The 17,371-nt window shown below is 37.1% G+C and overlaps 2 protein-coding genes across 2 annotated transcripts; both read right to left on the bottom strand.

Moving 5' to 3' along the window:
• Positions 1-29: 29 nt before the first annotated feature.
• LOC116307088 (uncharacterized) lies at positions 30-5,891 on the bottom strand. Its single transcript, XM_031717229.1, has 5 exons — positions 5,706-5,891; positions 4,148-4,337; positions 3,573-3,788; positions 2,186-2,365; positions 30-1,534 (listed from the first exon to the last, which is right to left on the bottom strand). Exons 1-5 carry the CDS (start codon positions 5,880-5,882, stop codon positions 1,233-1,235), a joined length of 1,065 nt encoding a protein of 354 aa, XP_031573089.1. The 5' UTR covers positions 5,883-5,891; the 3' UTR covers positions 30-1,232.
• Positions 5,892-6,720: 829 nt separating this feature from the next.
• On the bottom strand, positions 6,721-16,700 carry LOC116307082 (uncharacterized). The gene is made up of 7 exons (XM_031717222.2): positions 14,341-16,700; positions 13,349-13,682; positions 11,392-11,641; positions 10,667-10,868; positions 9,941-10,152; positions 9,626-9,844; positions 6,721-9,024 (listed from the first exon to the last, which is right to left on the bottom strand). The coding sequence occupies exons 1-7, from the start codon at positions 16,606-16,608 to the stop codon at positions 8,244-8,246; spliced, it is 4,266 nt and encodes a 1,421-aa protein (XP_031573082.2). The 5' UTR covers positions 16,609-16,700; the 3' UTR covers positions 6,721-8,243.
• Between the last annotated feature and the right edge of the window lie 671 nt (positions 16,701-17,371).

Raw genomic sequence — 17,371 nt, 5'->3', positions numbered from 1 at the left:
GATTTCTTAAGGAGGCTAAAAATAAAACATTTTTCATCCAAACTTTTTTTATTATGAGGTTGAGATATAAATGTGCGAAAAAATATCCACAGTATGTAACTTCATTCACACTTCACAAAATCTCCACAGAAACCCCTTGGTCACTTAGGCAAGAGTTGCTGTTGTCAGGGCCTGGTTGTACGAAGCCTGGATAGCGCTATACGGCAGATAAATCCTAAATAATAATAATGATAATAATAATAATGTCTTTATTGAGTAAATAAAGTACATATCTACATTTACAATATAATCTAAACTAAAATTTAAAATATTACTAGGAATTCTACATATCTACATATTTAAAACTATCTACATATTCGTGAAAAAGTTAACTAGAGTGCAAACAATTAATCCGTGAAACACTAATTACTAAATAGTACAAAATAGTGCTAATTAAACAATAGAAAAAAAAGAAATTTGCATGAAATTGTGCTGTTTAGTATTACTAAAGTTTCACGGATTTACTGTGGTCACTCTAACAAAATTGTACAATTATTAGTGCAAAGTTCTGTAAGTCTACGATCCACTGAGGTCTACTGAACTTTATATTAATTTTTGCAAATTTGTTCAATCTCTTAGAAAGTTGTTCACATTATATATCAATATGGTATGCACTCTATACTATTTATATTTACTCTTAGCCTTCTGGGCCCAGTTGTACAAAGGCTGGATAGCACTATCCAACAGATAATCCTATCTAGTGGATAAATTTATTGGATAACAGCATCGACTTATCCACTGGATAATCCACTATATGAATATGTTCCAAGATTTAATTGCTCTTATTACAATCTTAGAAATTCCAGAACAAAAAATTGTGTGTCTGAATGCTATAAGAATGCTTTTAAAGAATCGTTTAGCTTTTTTCAGTGGATCATAGACTTACAGAACTTTGTAATAATCGTACAATTTTCCTAGTTAACTTTTTCACGAATATGCACTCTACTAACTTTATTTAGGTAGGATGATCCAATAGACCCCTTGCATGTGATGTCAAAGTAGCTCAATTTGGAGGACAAAACAAAAGAATTTCAATCTCATGACAATTGGAAACCAATTGATGATATGTCCTCCAAATTGAGCTGCATTCCGACGTGCTGCAAGGGGTCTATTCTGCAACTATGCTGGTATCCATAGGGGCCCTGGTGCTAGTATTCTATGTATTAGTGGGTGCCAATGAGCTGACAGTGTTTTTAAGGAACCAACAGGATTTTCCCAGCAGCTTTTCTATTCTGCAGCTTATCGTGAGACTCCTTGGCATCAGCAAGAGGGATCTTTTCAACTGAACCAAAATCGATCTTTCCATCAGCCACCAATTGGAACAGTTCGTTGGCCATTTTGCGGTAAAGGGTGGGGTCACTTGTATATGCAAAATGGGAGGCAAAAGTCAGGAAGTAGGATCCTTTGCCAAGCATTGTGGGATCTATTGGGCCTGGGTTTCCAGAAGCACCTCCAAAGAGAACCATGGTACCACGAGGTGCCAAGCAATCAAATCCTAGGAAGCAACAGAAATAGATGTTTGACAAGTTCTTTGGAGGTAATACTCCCATTTGAGTTGACCTTTGCTCAGTTTTAGCCTTGACAGTGTACAAATGAGTTCTTTTCTTTCATTAAGGGCCATTGTATTAGTAAAGAATGTACATACTATGGAAAGATGTGAGTTGATTTAGATTCCACTGGTTTTGGTTGAATGACATTGAATGATATTTTAACCCACAACTGTTGGCTAAGGCTGAGCAAAAGAGAACTCAAAACTGGAATATTTTGCACAATTTATACTTTATTTTTATTTCTTGGATTATGTACATTTCTGATTTCTAGTCCAGTTAAACCACAATTGTACCATTAAAAAATCAATAGAATCTTGTGCCGTAATAAATCACATAAATTATAGTAAGAAACCAGATCCAGCTTGCAAAATAATGTTTTTAAATTTCTATCAGACCACGTGTCATGCTCTTGAGAAGAAGATCCTTTGTGTTAATTGTGTCCATATTTATATGTGCCTTCTTAAGATCTCATGCTCAATTGTCATACAAAGTAATGATGCTTTCGGGAATGACACATGGTCTGAAATAAGAAAACATTACTCCTAAGCTAAAAAGGTCTAGTTGTGTTTGTAAAGTGAAACAAAATGATTACAAACCTTTCAAGAAAGTTGTCTTGCCCACACCATCATAGATGACATTGACTCCTTTACCATCTGTGAGACGCTTGGTCTCTTCAACAAAGTCTTTCTGGGAGTACAGAATGACTTCATCTGCTCCAGCAGCTCTGGCTTTTGCAGCTTTGACTTCTGTGCTACAGGTACCAATGACATATGCTCCTACAAATAGTTTGAGGAACACTTGTTAAGAAGGATGGTTTTATTCAGGTGTGAGCTAGAAGTTTATGTTTATCATCATCATCCCCAATATACATCATTCTCACATATATATCACCATCAATCTTCCATGCTAGCAGATTCTCCCTCGTTGGCAATTCATGGTTTTCACGGAAGCCATGTTGGAGGAACTTAACAAAAGAATTGTCAATGAATTCTTTTGTTATATCCTACAACATGGCCGCCGTGTCTTTTGTTATTTAATTCTCTTGGGAATGGTTGAAAACCATCAATAGAGAGACTCTGCTAGCAAGGGAACATCAATCATTATCAGTCATGCATCATCAACAGTCATTAGTTATCATATTACTCATATTGTCATCAGTCATAATTAATTATAAAAAAAATAAATAATGTGTGGTTACAGAAATTATCCATACCCCCCTCATGGAATAATTTCTTAAAGAACCCACCCACCCCCTACCACCCGGAAATTCCAATTTTCTTCCATAAAAACTCTGTCATTTTTGTTCTTTCTCTGACCCCCCTACCCTTCAGAAACAGGTATGGATAATTTCTGGAACTATACAATAAATTCATCAGTTATCCTCATCACTCATGTCATCAATCATCATCAGTCATCTTAAACAACCACAGTGTAGGGTCGTCCTTCACAAATTTGCAAGATGTGGTCATATTGGAGGGCACACATGTGTAGAACAATAGGAAACAATGACCTTTCCACAACCCCGCTCCTAAATCTAACCAATCACAGGGGACGTTGCAAATTTGTGAAGCCCAGCCCACAGTGTACATTGTACACTATACATTGGTCATATCAATATGCAGTTTATGATGTCACCTTTGAGCTTAGCAAGCTGACAGAGCAGATTACCAACACCGCCAGCAATAAATATCATCAGTCATCATTATCACTCATGTCATCATCAACCATCATGAGTCATCTTAAACAATCACAGTGTACTTTGTACAATATATATTGATCATATCAATATGCAGTTTATGATGTCACCTTTGAGTTTAGCAATTGCAAGCTGACAGAGCAGATTACCAACATAGCCAGCAATAAATATCATCAGTTATCATCATCTCTCATGTCATCATCAATCATCAATCATCATCTTAAACAATCACAGTGTACTTTGTACAATATATATTGATCATATCAATATGCAGTTTATGATGTCACCTTTGAGTTTAGCAAGCTGACAGAGCAGATTACCAACACCGCCAGCAACACCCTGAATAAGAACTTTAGTATCAGGCTTAATAGGAAATACAGCATCAGTGAAACAGTATGCCGTCAACCCTTGCCATAAGGTACTTGCAGCCTTTTCTAGAGACACACCCTGAGGAGACTTGATGACACGCCAGGATGGCACTTTACTGAACTCCGAATAGGAACCTACAATGATATTGGAAAGCAAATCTTTTTTAAGAGAAATTTCTCTCACATACTCCCATCTGTTTATTTGGTATTTAAAAAATAGTGCCCTTCACAGTTCCCTGTGCCACCATGAAAGGTAACCGTGTCTTTGTATCAAAGTGGGACAGCAGTGACCATGCAGTGAGAGAGACATGTTGGACAATTATTTACCTAACTCTATCATTGCAAGGTCACTGCCCTTCTTGCTTTGATGCAAATGCATAGTCATTACCTTTCAGCTAGTTACCTTTCACTTAAATTAGCTTACAAAATATTGAAAATTGCAGTAATTAATTAATATAAAAAGATCAGCAAAAAACCACCATATATGTACAAACCTACTCCTAATCCCATGTATGCTACATTGTCTCCTTTAGAGATTCCTTCGACATCACTGCCAACCTTCTCCACGACACCTGAACCTTCAAAACCTAATGTGGCATTGAGAGGAAACCTTTCTCCCATGTGACCATTGCGACAAATAATGTCAATGAAGTTAACACCACAGAAATGGTTCTTTACTAGGACCTGCAGTGAACAATAATATTAGGGTATCAAGGTTGGCTTAAGCCAAGTAAAAAAATTACATGTTTATCTTTCCTGCCCACTTCATTTTTTTGGGCCGCCTGTTTTTTTCATTATTTGTTATTTTTAAAAACCGAAACTAAAAAAAGTAACAGGCGCTAATTTCGAACCCAGTCTTCCTCAACCTCAATTTGGTACAAAGAGAATTTTGGTAAAAACATGAATTTTGTTTGTCAGTAAATTTTAAAAAACCTGCCCGCCCGCACACTTTTTTTTAGAAATCCGGACGATAAACATGTAATTTTTTTTCCTCAGCCTTAGCAGTAGTACACTCATCTCTCGCATTTTATCAAGGCTGAAATATAGCAGTTTCAAAGGATTATTTAAGTTTGAACATGCAGCCTTGAGGGAATGCTTTGTGTTTGACTAGTAAACTGTTATATGGATTGAGGTGAATTTCTGAAATTGCAATCATACATTTTAGCAAAGTTTGTTAGGTCTTAACTTGACCAACATTAACCTAGAATTTGTGCAGAATCATTATGTGTTCCAATGAAGGTCCATGGAATTTCAAAGTGTTTGTATTGTTGAAGCTGTACATTCTTTACTTTACCAATTGAATTTGTCAATATTTTGACATTAAAATGAGCCATGAAAAAATGAATCTGCATCAAGAAATAGAGCGGTATTTTACTAGTTCAAAGAGGTCTATTTTCTTTTGCAACAAAATTACATGGTTATGGTGGCCATCATTATCAAAATAATTCCATGACATTGTCAGAAAATGCAAAGTTTTCAACAGCAAGTAGTGCCTGTGTGGAATGTCATAGAAACACCTTGATTGAGCTTCACCAAAACCTACTTCCTCGTAACAGAAAATTTTTTGCATGCTTGATTGCTGAGCGCTGAATCTGTACAAGATTAGTTTTTTTGAGATCGACTAGATTTTATAAGCAAATTCCCAAACCACTACTACTAAAGGGTGGGAAAACACAAAAGAGTGACAAAAGAGCAAGAAAAACACCTAATATTAACCTTAAAATAACCTATAGATATCTTATTGGCATCGTTTATAGTAATATGAACGAAAAGACAAATGTCTGCTCTATAAAATAGAACAGCTCAGATGTGGCGTCCTTAAAAAGAACATACAAACGTACATGCATGGCGTATAACTGGACGAAATACGAAGTACCAGTAAAGCGATCTACTCATGGGAAAGAAGTTTGCTTCACAAATAAAGGTTCATTCTAGTCTTAAAATACAGAAAAAACCCTATGGTAAACGTAAATTGTAAAAATGAAAGCTATAAAATGACAATAATATTGTAATAAAGTACAGAGGGACCGACAGCGCGACATCAAACCTTACTTCGCCTTTTGCAGGTTCTGGAATCGGAACGTCTTCATACGATAGCTTGGAAGAGTCTCCATATTCATGGACTACTACTGCTTTCATGGACATGTCGGCTACGCAAGTCTTGTGGAGCTGGCTGGAAAGACTTTTGAGAGGAATAGAAGATACTCGGACAAACAAAAGTCGAAGCATTATCACCTGACCACAGGTAGCCCAAACAATAACAGCACGACCTCAACGAATTAATGAATGATTAATAATAAAACAATAGATTTGAGTTCTTTTGTAATTCCCTTTCATTTTCTTAAAAAATGCAGGGGTATTGATTTTTGGAGTTATTTTGGAAACAAAGATCTCGGGAAAGAAAGAAATATTTTTTTCAAAGATGGGCTACCTGTGGATCCATATTGACGGTTTGAAGAAACAAAGTCATGGTGGCCATATGGCAGCTATATCATGTTGGTGGTATTAACTAATGACGCTAATGAGGAATCTTTTATTAAATACTACTCTTCCCAGTAGACCGAGGTAGTTGTGATTTTTTAATCTCCTTCGTAGCGTCTGTTATGTTATCTGCAAGTACATTTCAAATCAACCACATGATGCCAATGTTGTACCACAAGGACAAGTTTTTTACACCACTTGATCAAAATTCAGTCAAGTTTTAATCACGTGATGTAAAAAGCTTGTCATCGTGGTACAACATTGGCATCACGTGGTCCATTTGAAATGTACTTGCGGATAACATAACAGACGCTACGAAGGTGATTAAAAAATCACAATGATCTCGGTCTACTGGGAAGAGTAGTATACCACCATATGGCATCCATGACGGAGAATTGCGAGCCACTCTAAGGGTTAAATGAGAGGATTTCATTTATCATGCATGCCCCTCCCCCCTCCCCCTCTGGTCTCTTTAGTTCCATGGGTGGGGTCAAGTACTAGGTGCACACAGACTACACAGCATAAGGAAGCAATCTGTCAAAGCAAATGCAATAAGAATGGAATTTACTAGACTTTTTTGACACCCTACACTACAAAACAATTTATTGTATAATTTGAGTACTGAACATTTTTTACTATTTTATCCACAAACGAGGTTAATCAACCCAATTATTACCTTAATGAGACCTTTCCATGAAGGTGTCATTGGCCTCTACAACCACACTCCCTCGACACTTTCTTTTGTTCAGTCAAGTAGCACAATTTGTCTAACTACTGTATTCTCATAAGGCAATATGAATTTGAATAAGAAAGAAATTCACCAAGCATCATGGTAGTGGGAGTCAAATGACTCCATCTGGTGAACCTCCTATTAACCCTTTAAGGTGACTGCCTGCTTTTAACCGTTCGATTTGAGCCCACGATGTTCGTGCGCTCAAAAACTGCTGAAAAATCTAAAAAAAAAAGATTTTATCGACGCGTTTTGAGCTTCAACAGGGTAAAACCCTCACATTTTGCACAGGACTCTATTTTTTAATAGCTCATTCAAAAAAAAACCCTTAAAAATCTAGGTTATATCATTTTAGAAAAATTTTATATCAGTAACAAATGAAAAAATAGATTTTTGTAGGTATTTTTGTTGGACTTTATGAGATTTTTTAAGAGCGCTGAAACCACAAAATATGACAAATCAATGTACAGTGTATCTCTCTGTCTTTTTGTCGAAAATATCCATGTATTATTGTAGAATGATTGACTAGCCTTCATTCGTGCAATCATATAGTCTGCAAATAACTATTATCTTATAAATCTTAATTTTTTTCTAATCACTTCTGGTGGAGCAAGTTTTGCTCCAAAAGCTCACACGTAGGCTTCCATTAAATGATGATTATCTTGAAAACAAGCTCGAGACATCCAATTTTTCTATCCAGATTTGGAATCAGTATTAAACTTCAATTCAGAGAATCGAAGTTTTAAAAAAAGTTTAAATAGTTGTCCAAAAGTAGGCAGTCACCTTAACCTCTTTTTTGGTTTCAAAGATATATATATTGATACCCTTTGCTACATATATAGTATTTGATACTAATCGTATTTCTCTACAAAATAAATCCATAATGTTAATCCATAATCCATCCCCCAGGGTTGTTTAACAAAATTCCTCCATTGGGGGATATGGATAATTTCTGGAACTACATATTAAGTGAGCCTCTTTTTGGTTCGGGAGACACATGCTGAAGTAGTTTGGAGGTCACAAAAATGGCAAAAAAAAACTCAGCTGTTGTCTGAACAGCTTTTCTCAATACTCAAAAACTAGAGCAAGATTGTCAGAGTCTCTAGAACCATGGTAAAAACAGAGGGATACAAATCAAGACAAATATAATGAAAAATAATGTGTTTTTATCGTCGTTTGACCACTGAAATGAGGCTTTCATTTCAGTTTTGACTTCACTCTTGCATTACTATTTTAAATACAGAGATCATAGCTTATGGAAAGCCTGACATTACACAACCAAGCAGTCCTGTAAGGTCATCTTTGAACTTGAACTTGACAATCAGGAAATACAGAGATCATAGGTTGACACAGGAAGCCCACATTAAAAATGCCACATATTACATAACCGAGCAGTTCTGCTGATTGGACTTCTTACTAGAAGCTGAATAAGTAAAGTCTTCCATTTGTTGTTCCATAGCAGATGCCAGGTTTGCTCCTTCCATTCTAGGAGTAGCATACTGAGTGTTTGAGGGCATATGGTATGCTGCGTCACTACTTGATACTCTTTGTGCCGTAGTGCTATATGGGTTTGATGGTACGCTAGTTGATCTAACATAGTTACGGATTGATGAAGAAGGCAAGCTTGAGTCACTATAGCCATATCTTGTTGAAGAAGGAGGAAACTGTGTTTGTCTCATGGGGGACCATGTTACAGTTGTATCAAGGCCACTACTGTGTTCTATCTCTTGACGCTTGTATGTGATCAGATATGCAGGGTAGTACTGATCGACATCAAAAACCACAAAAATCTTAGGGTTATCCATCTTATCAACACAGGAGTCATACAAGTCACTGTGAGGGTCATTGGCATCCTTGTGTGGAGGCCTCTTGTATTTCTTATCACCTTTGGTGTACGAGCCAACAAGAACCTTGGCAACAAATATGTATCGAAGATGATCCTCATCTTCTGGGCAGTAACAATCACTGAGAGAAGAATCTCTGGCAAAGTAGGCTCCCTCACCATGGATATTGCCCGTCACTTCCCCATACAAGCGCCAATCAAAGTTTTGTTTACAAATGGGACGTATGTTGCGGTGTGACGTGCCGTGGAATAGAAACCTCTCGTCTATGCTTTGATCACTTGAGGCACCAGAGAGTTTTTGCATATGAGTCTTCTTCCTTTGAATCAAAATAAATAACATCTTATTTCAGGAAGGAATAGGGGTGTTACTCTTCTAACAGGTAGCAAATATACTCTTTTTTAGTATGTTTTTTTTTTAATGAAAAGAATCAGATAGTAGATGAAAATCCTATGGAGTGCATCTCTTTGTGGTAGCAAAGCCCAGGCATTCCAAGGGAATCCCCATTCCCGCCAACCTACATTTTGCCTCTAATTGCTACAGAAGATAATCAATTATCTGAGTTAATCTTCCACCTTGGAGAGATACCTGACTCCAGATCCTAGGAAAGGGAATCCCCTTATCCTAATCGAGTCCCCATAAAGGGAATCCTTATTTCTTCCAAAATGCATTTTTGTTTATTTATATCTTGGAAGATCTCGAACCCCAGTCCTGTGCAGGGAATCCCCTCCCCACATAACCAGGGAATCTCCAATCCCTTCTAAATACATGTTGTCTCTACTATAATATAGTATTACCTGAGATACATTACTTTGAGGGGAATCCCCTCCTTAAACATAACCAGGGAATCCCCTCCCAAAATATGACCAGGGAATCCCCATTTCCACTGCTATACATATAATTATATAATAGAGTGTTACCTTAGGTATTTCTCCATCATAAAAGGGTTTTGAACTCTGTCAATAGTGTTAATCACAACCACCTTGTCACCAATGGAACCCAAAAACTTTGCTTCCATTTCTTTGAATTCCTTGGAATGTCTTTTCAGTTGGTATAGAAGGAATTCTTGACACTCTGCCATCTTTACCCAGAGTTGGGGTAATTCTCGTTTGTCCTCAATTGGCAACTTGTGAGTAATGCTAAAAGAAAGAATACAACAATAGTCATATATAAAACCTCTGTTGAATGTTGAATCCCAGACATCCTGAATTTAAATAGCTAATTATATATTTTACCTTCTTATGTTCTCAAACTCTTGTTTGCTGACATATTGAGGTCTTCGGCATACCTCACGTTCAGTATAATATGTAGGGTCTAGATTTTTCTGGACCATAGGCTTCTGTTGAAAATAGAGTCTGTAGTTGTATGGCTTTATGTAAAAGTCAAACGTACTGTGCCCTTCGAGAAAGTGCTTCTCTATGGTAGCAGATGAAGGGCCTTTAGAATCCTTTTAACAGAATAACAGGAAAAGTGTGAGAAATCAAGTAAATTATAATGTGTGGTTCCAGAAAATATCCATACCCCACCATGGAGAAAATTGGAAATTCCTAGGGGGTAGGGGGTCTGAGCAAAAACAAAATTACAAGGTTTGTATGGGAAAAAATTGAAAATTCCAGGGGGGGACCTTTTTTCAAATTTCCTCCAAGGTGGGGTGTGAAAATTTATCCCCACCCCCCCTCCCCACGCCTTTATGCACAGTAACAAAGTCATGCCCCTCCTGTTAAAGTCAAACAGCAAACAACAAGGAAAATAAAAAGCTCTGACTCTCCACAAAAGTCCAAACTTTTACTGATGACCACCCCTCTAAAGCCCCACCCCCAGCCCCCCAAAATAGCTTGCCTAAGAGAACATAGTATGAAAGGGTTTCATGATGCTCCCCCCAACCCCCTTGCACTGCCTGTCATGACACTGGATTGTCATTCATATATTATGGAACCCTCTGATTAAGGTATAGTGCTTACTTCTTGGGGTCTATATTCTGTAAATCCATCTGGTCCTTTCCAAAGCCAGCGCCATTTAGTCGCTAGTGGACAGTCAGGGATATGAACCTCTGACTCAGTAGAGAGCCTTTTGAGGGGGAAATTTGGTCCTTCCTCGTCAAGTGGTTTGATTTGCATTTCATCCAAATCCACTTTGTAGAAATAAGATTCATTTTGTTCAGATCTGAAACAAGAGAAATGCATTCTTTTATGTTCAGAATTTTCTGGAACTACTCACATGACGGGGAGTCCAGGAATCAAACCAGAGACCCTAGAGGTGAGATGTGAATGCACTAATGCTATGCTGGCCACAATGACAAAGCAGAAAAATGACAAGGCTGCTACTTTTGCAATTTTTTTCTTTAACTCTCATTCATGCTAAAAAACGTTTAGTGCTTCATTCGTGTCTCTCGTGCTTTAAACTTTTCACAAAATTCTGCTAACCTCGAACAATTCTACTTTGAGGTATTAGCGAAAATGTTAGTTTTTGTGCTGATCAAAATATCATCTCTCCCAACATTCAGGGCGTCATATCTCAAATACGCATCCCTTAAATTTCCCCAAATTTTGGTATTTTGTTAATCAGCCCCAAAAGAGCCTGTTTATGGAATATAAACCTTATTGACGCATAAACGTCGAAAGTAGAACCTGTTTTTTCTGCCCTGTTGGCCACAATTGATTACCAATAAATTCAAAACATTACTTACTGTGCAACAGAGGAAGATGAAGAACGATTCAAACTCAAAGTTATTAGTGCATCTGAAAGGCTCTCATTACAGAAAACTTTCTCAAGGTTCAAGTTTTCATTGTCGTTAAGCATTTGCCATTTGTTGTTCACCAGGTAGATCCACTGGTATGGCATAGGACAATGGTGACCTGTGCACTTGGGGCCTTTCTTACATCGATTAAGAAGAAATTTCAAACAAATGTGACTCTGCAAATTGGAACTAATTTGGTCTGAAAATAAAAATGGGGAAAAATAACATGGGATTTGAAAAACAAAAATAATGACAATGACGATGACGATGATGATGTACACAATAATATTAATAAATAGCAATAAACATGCTTAATGATGATGACAATGATGATGGGGATGATGATGTACACAATAATATTAATAAATAGCAATAAACATGCTTAATGATGATGACAATGATGATGGGGATGATGATGTACACAATAATATTAATAAATAGCAATAAACATGTTTAATGATGATGATGATGACGATGATGATGGGGATGATGATGGGGTTGATGATGATAATGATAAAGACAATGATGATGATGATGATGATGACATGAAGAACAACGACATCAACAATAGCAGCAGCAGTTGTTGTTGTTGTTGTTGTTATTATTATTATTAGTGCATGTGGAATGAACTTTATGGAAGAGCCCCTTATGGGGAAAGATGATCTTAAATTTAAATACTTTAGTATATGTAATAGGACTCCATGCTGTCCAATTAAAAAATAAATGGACGAGAAAAATTCCAAGGACTGACAAAATTGGATGAGGCCTTGGGCCGAGTCCAATTTGGCAGTCAGAGGAATTTTTTGAGTCTAATTATTTCTTGATTGGGGAGCATGAAATCCATTACCTATTAATTATATAGCTGCCTAATTAACCCCATATCAACAAGACCTGTCCAATTAAGAAAATAATTGGACAGTTACCTATATGGGATTAATGAGAAGCTGTATAATTATATACAGTAATCATCAAACTTAGTAAATTCTGACACTTACAAGAGCTTTCATTGATGATGATGATGATGATGATGATGATGAAGATGATAGTTACTTACAGTATATATTAAACTTAGTAAATTCTGACACTTACAAGAGCTTTCATTGATGATGATGATGATGATGATGATGATGATAGTTAATTACAGTATATATTAAACTTAGTAAATTCTGACACTTACAAGAGCTCTCATTGATGATGATGATGATGATGATGATGATGATGATGATGATGATGATGATAAAGAAGAAGATGTTTTACCACAATTGTAAATTTTCTCGCACGCTGATTGGTTACAAAACATTGTAAATAAGAGGCCATACCAACAAATGGCGTCATGCAAGATTTCGTGCAGTCTATTTCCTAGAGTTTTGTGAGTTTTGTAGTAAAAAACAAATTTACGATGGTTGAGCGTGGTATGTCCTCTTATTTACCACGACATGACGCCAAACGTTGGTCAAAATGTTATGGACCCACTCGGCTTACGCCTCGTGAGCCCATAACATTTTGACCAACTTTTGACGTCATATCGTGGTAAATAAGAGGACATACCACGCTAAACCATCGTAAATTTGTTAAATAGTTAATTATAGTATATATTAAACTTAGTAAATTCTGACACTTACAAGAGCTTTCATTGATGATGATGATGATGATGATGATGATGAAGAAGATGATAGTTAATTACAGTATATATTAAACTTAGTAAATTCTGACACTTACAAGAGCTTTCATTGATGATGATGATGATGATGAAGAAGATGATAGTTAATTACAGTATATATTAAACTTAGTAAATTCTGACACTTACAAGAGCTTTCATTGATGATGATGATAATGATGATGATTATGATGAAAATGAAAGTTTATTACGGTATATATCAAACTTATTAAATTCTGATTAACTTACAAGAGCTTTCAGATGCAGTAGATTCAGACTTTTTCCTTTGCTCTTTCTTCACAGCTGGTGGTTTTTCATCAACATGTACGACGTCATCGCACACCAACAATGTCTTGGCCACGATGTACCCATTCACCTGTGGGGGGCCTTTGATTTTATACCTCTCTAGTATGCCTTTGGTTGCCGGGGTTAGTAGCGCATTATTGTGCATTAAGTGGCAAGTTCCTTTAGGGCACCTCTTTTTCCCATAACTCTTGCAAATGTGGATCCTCGTGCAGAGTTTACCAAGAGAGCATTTTCCATTGTTGTAGTCTAAGCAGACTTGGGGAGTTGAGGACTGGATCTAGAAACATAAGCATAAAAATTAACAAATTCCTGATGGCTTAGCTTGGAATGTCCTCTTATTTACCATGATATGACGTCAGAAAAGTAAGTGGAAAATTTAACAAATTTCAAGTGGTTTGGCTTGGAATGTCCTCTTATTAACCATGATATGACGTCAGAAAAGTAAGTGGAAAAGTTAACAAATTTCAAGTGGTTTAGCTTGGAATGTCCTCTTATTAACCATGATATGACGTCAGAAAAGTAAGTGGAAAAGTTAACAAATTTCAAGTGGTTTAGCTTGGAATGTCCTCTTATTAACCATGATATGACGTCAGAAAAGTAAGTGGAAAAGTTAACAAATTTCAAGTGGTTTAGCTTGGAATGTCCTCTTATTTACCATGATATGACGTCAACGGTTAATCATTATTGTTATTGTTATCATTATTGTTATCTGTTATGAACAGTTTTCATTAGGCATAGCTGAGTGGGTACATAAATAATTTTGATCAACTGTCGAAGTCAACGTGTTTTCTATACATGTAGTGTTGTTACCATGTATTTTCATCTTCATTGGCTGTACAATAATCAACAGACAATATGGTTGGTTTAATTTTCAATTTTCCCCATAAAAAATGATCACTACAAACTACCAACATCAAAACTAGAATCCAACTTACCAGAGCCTGTAGCTGTTGATCATCAAAATTCTCCTTTGGAAACAACTTGGCTGTGATGTGTTTGTTATGATTATCAGAGAAGTTGTGGTTCTTCTTACAACTAAATCCTTCATCACACCTTCCTTTTGCTATGAACTCCTGACATATGTGGAAAAAGGGACAAGATTTGTTGTTACACCCTTTTCCACAGTATTTGAAACACATTTTTGCACCTAATGCAAATGCCTGAATTTCAACCAGCTGTTTCTTGGGGTTGTAAATCCTCGAAAAGCTTCTGGGATGTTGTTTAAACCATTTTTCATGGTCTTGGAAGTCAGGACTGAAAAGATCATCTCTAGTTGATATCTCTGAAAATGATACAGACCCACCAAATTCCTTCACAATGCAGTTGAAAACAGCTCTTTCCGAAGCAACTGAGGCATTTGATGGCTCATTTGATTGAAAGCTGTCATCTGGGTTAGAAATTGAATCAAGATCTTTATCTTGAGGACTGTCATAGAGTTGGTCCTGGGAAAATAAATCCCACAAGGCTTGAGATTCAGAAGTTTGGCTTAACCCTGGATCAGCTTCAAAGTTCAAATCTACAAGATTTGCACTTTCACTACCATCATCTAAGTTAATCAAGTCTTGCTGGTCATCATCATCTTCTAACTGAAATTCCATCAAGTTTTCTGTTAATTCTTCCACAGCCTCTCCATCTTCTTCCTCTTCAAGATTTGTTGCGTTGTCGGCATCAGCAGAATTAGATCTAGGTTTTCTTTTCCTGTTTCTGGGCCTCCCGCTCCTTCTTGATTTCACCAAGGGTTCAGAAACATTATCACTTTCCTTCACTGAGTCGGCAGATGAATATTCCATCTCAGGAGCAGCTCCACTTTCATATAGCGCTGTCCCTCTGCCACATCCTCTCCAACTACCCCTTCCTCTACCCCCTCTAGCTCCTCTGGCTCCACGTTTACTGCCCTCTTGGCCAATCAAAGACTGATCTGATGGTGGTTGACCATAAAAATGATCCATACTCTTCCATTTTCGCCCTCCTCGCGAAAGTTGATTATTTCCTCCCCTTCTCTGCCCTAGGCCCCCTCTAATGCTATGATCTGTGGGCTCAATTTCTTGACGGAAAAGCATGTTTTGGACTGCTTCTCGAAAGTCTGGACGGGCATAATGTTGGGTAGGCAATCCCATGAGAGGTACTGGTATATTTTCTCCTCTCCTCATGCTTGCAGGCATATTAGAGCGATTTCCAGCACCCCAAAACCTCTGCTGAAGTTTCTCCTTTAAGTCTGGAGTTGGGAGAAGACCAGGTCTTATGTTCAATTCTTCATTCTTCATTTTTGCTTCATCTGGGCGACCATCTTTCTTTTGTCTTTGTTTGTTTTTTGGAGCCTTCGTGCTTACATTTTCGGGCATATTTGGCAAAATATTCTGTGGCATTGCACCCAGTTTCGAAAACTCTCCCCTCTCTTCATCGTTGGTGTCTAAATTATTCAATTTGTTGACTTTTCCCTTTCGTTTTCCTTCCTCCACCTTCACTTCGGGATCAATTCTCGTAGTTGAAGCTACAAGGATATTACACAACAGATATTTCACCGGGACAAAAAAGTCTTTGAAAACACGTTTGTTGTGAGGAGAATGAAGATCGTGAGAAAGATTCAAAACGCAATCTTCTTCTTTGTCCTCACAGATCTCCTTCACCAAACGTGGACAAAGATGGAGATTTGGACAATAGGGATTTGTACATTCTTGCTTCACATAATCTTCACAGACGAAAGGAAGATTCCTCGTAATTAATTTACGAACAGCAGAATTATTTAGATGTTCAAGGCGATATTTTTGGATTTTGTTTAAGTTTCCTTTGTCCATCAAGTCGTGAGACCTTGAACAGACATTAGGGTCAGCACAACGTCCCTCCAAAAATCCTTTACAGATGTGGAACTGTAGGCAATTGGGTTCATGTTTACAGGCGCCATTTCTATCATAATTCAGGCAAAGTCTAGCCTTAATACAAGCCCTAACAGTTGCTCTACCCTCGGTGTTCCTCTTAACGACGAAACAAGGCTTTTCTATCACGTCTTCTTTGTCGTTTAGTTCGGCGTAGTCGTCCAGCCATTGTAGTACTTCTTCTCCAGACAAGCTTTTCAAAGGCGAGGGATGTCTCGTCAGCTCTAGAAAATCTAACTCCCCTCCTTTGCCGAGAATGAAGTTGTAGACTTTAAAAGCTTTCTTTGCTAGGTCATTTTGGATTGGAGCAGGAGCCGGGTTTTTAATCATGATGCTGTTTTTCACCCGTACTTCGTTTAACCAGTTCAACGACCAAACAAGACAAACAACATGGCTTTTCTCGGAATAAGAAAAGAATGTCGATATGCAATATGATCTTACTCAAAATGTCAACACAGGGTGACCATCACTAACCGGAAATACTAAAAAATCGAAACAGCCGATTACAAAAAAGTGGGGAAGTTTTTACTATTTAAAAGAAAGAATTGGATAAAAGAAGAATTGGGAATGAAAGGATACGAGGAATACTAATACAGCATCCGATTTTCGTTGCACCAGTTTTTGCAAGTCAGCTTGGAGGATTGGAGTTTGAAATAAAATAATCAAATAATAAAAACATATCAAATATTTTCATAATTATTTTTTTGAATTTTAATTAATAATTTATTTTAAAAAAATACTAGCCTAGTATATTTTGGATTCAATCTCTCATTGGACTCTGGATTTTCGGATCAGTCATGCTCACCTTATCGTAGCTATGGAAGTAAATAATGTTATTGGCAGCATTTCATGTCCATTTTCGTATGTTTTGTTTTTGTTTTGTTTCGTTTACTGATAATGATGATGATTATGGTGTTGTTGTTGTTGTTGTCGTTGTCGTTGCTGTAGTTGTTTGGACATGGCCTCATACATGGCCTAAAAGAAATGTGTAGCTTGTACGGCGTGAATTCCCTCGTGTGCCGTTGAACTATTTCCAGTTTTATGGGATCATTTCTGTTGAAGGGACAACGAAACTTTTCCTTTAATTCCAAGT

The sequence above is a fragment of the Actinia tenebrosa genome, unplaced genomic scaffold, assembly GCF_029948245.1.
Source record: "Actinia tenebrosa isolate PJP-AT-01 unplaced genomic scaffold, QUT_ActTen_1.0 PGA_scaffold9__36_contigs__length_13948895, whole genome shotgun sequence".
NCBI lineage: Eukaryota > Metazoa > Cnidaria > Anthozoa > Actiniaria > Actiniidae > Actinia > Actinia tenebrosa.
The sequence above is the reverse complement of the archived record's forward strand: the minus strand, read 5'-3'. Positions and strand labels throughout refer to the sequence as shown.

What these genes read in the sequence shown, in the direction of transcription:
- LOC116307082 (XM_031717222.2), bottom strand. Translation starts at nt 16,608, where the DNA reads ATGATTAAAAACCCGGCTCCTGCTCCAATCCAAAATGACCTAGCAAAG. An exon ending in ATCAACAGCTACAGGCTCTG is followed by an intron (nt 13,683 to 14,340) that starts GTAAGTTGGATT and finishes TTATGTTTCTAG; the next exon opens with ATCCAGTCCTCAACTCCCCA. An exon ending in CAGAATATAGACCCCAAGAA is followed by an intron (nt 10,153 to 10,666) that starts GTAAGCACTATA and finishes TTCTGTTAAAAG; the next exon opens with GATTCTAAAGGCCCTTCATC.
- LOC116307088 (XM_031717229.1), bottom strand. Translation starts at nt 5,882, where the DNA reads ATGCTTCGACTTTTGTTTGTCCGAGTATCTTCTATTCCTCTCAAAAGT. An exon ending in CAGAACCTGCAAAAGGCGAA is followed by an intron (nt 4,338 to 5,705) that starts GTAAGGTTTGAT and finishes TGTTCACTGCAG; the next exon opens with GTCCTAGTAAAGAACCATTT. An exon ending in TCAGCTTGCTAAACTCAAAG is followed by an intron (nt 2,366 to 3,572) that starts GTGACATCATAA and finishes AACTATTTGTAG; the next exon opens with GAGCATATGTCATTGGTACC.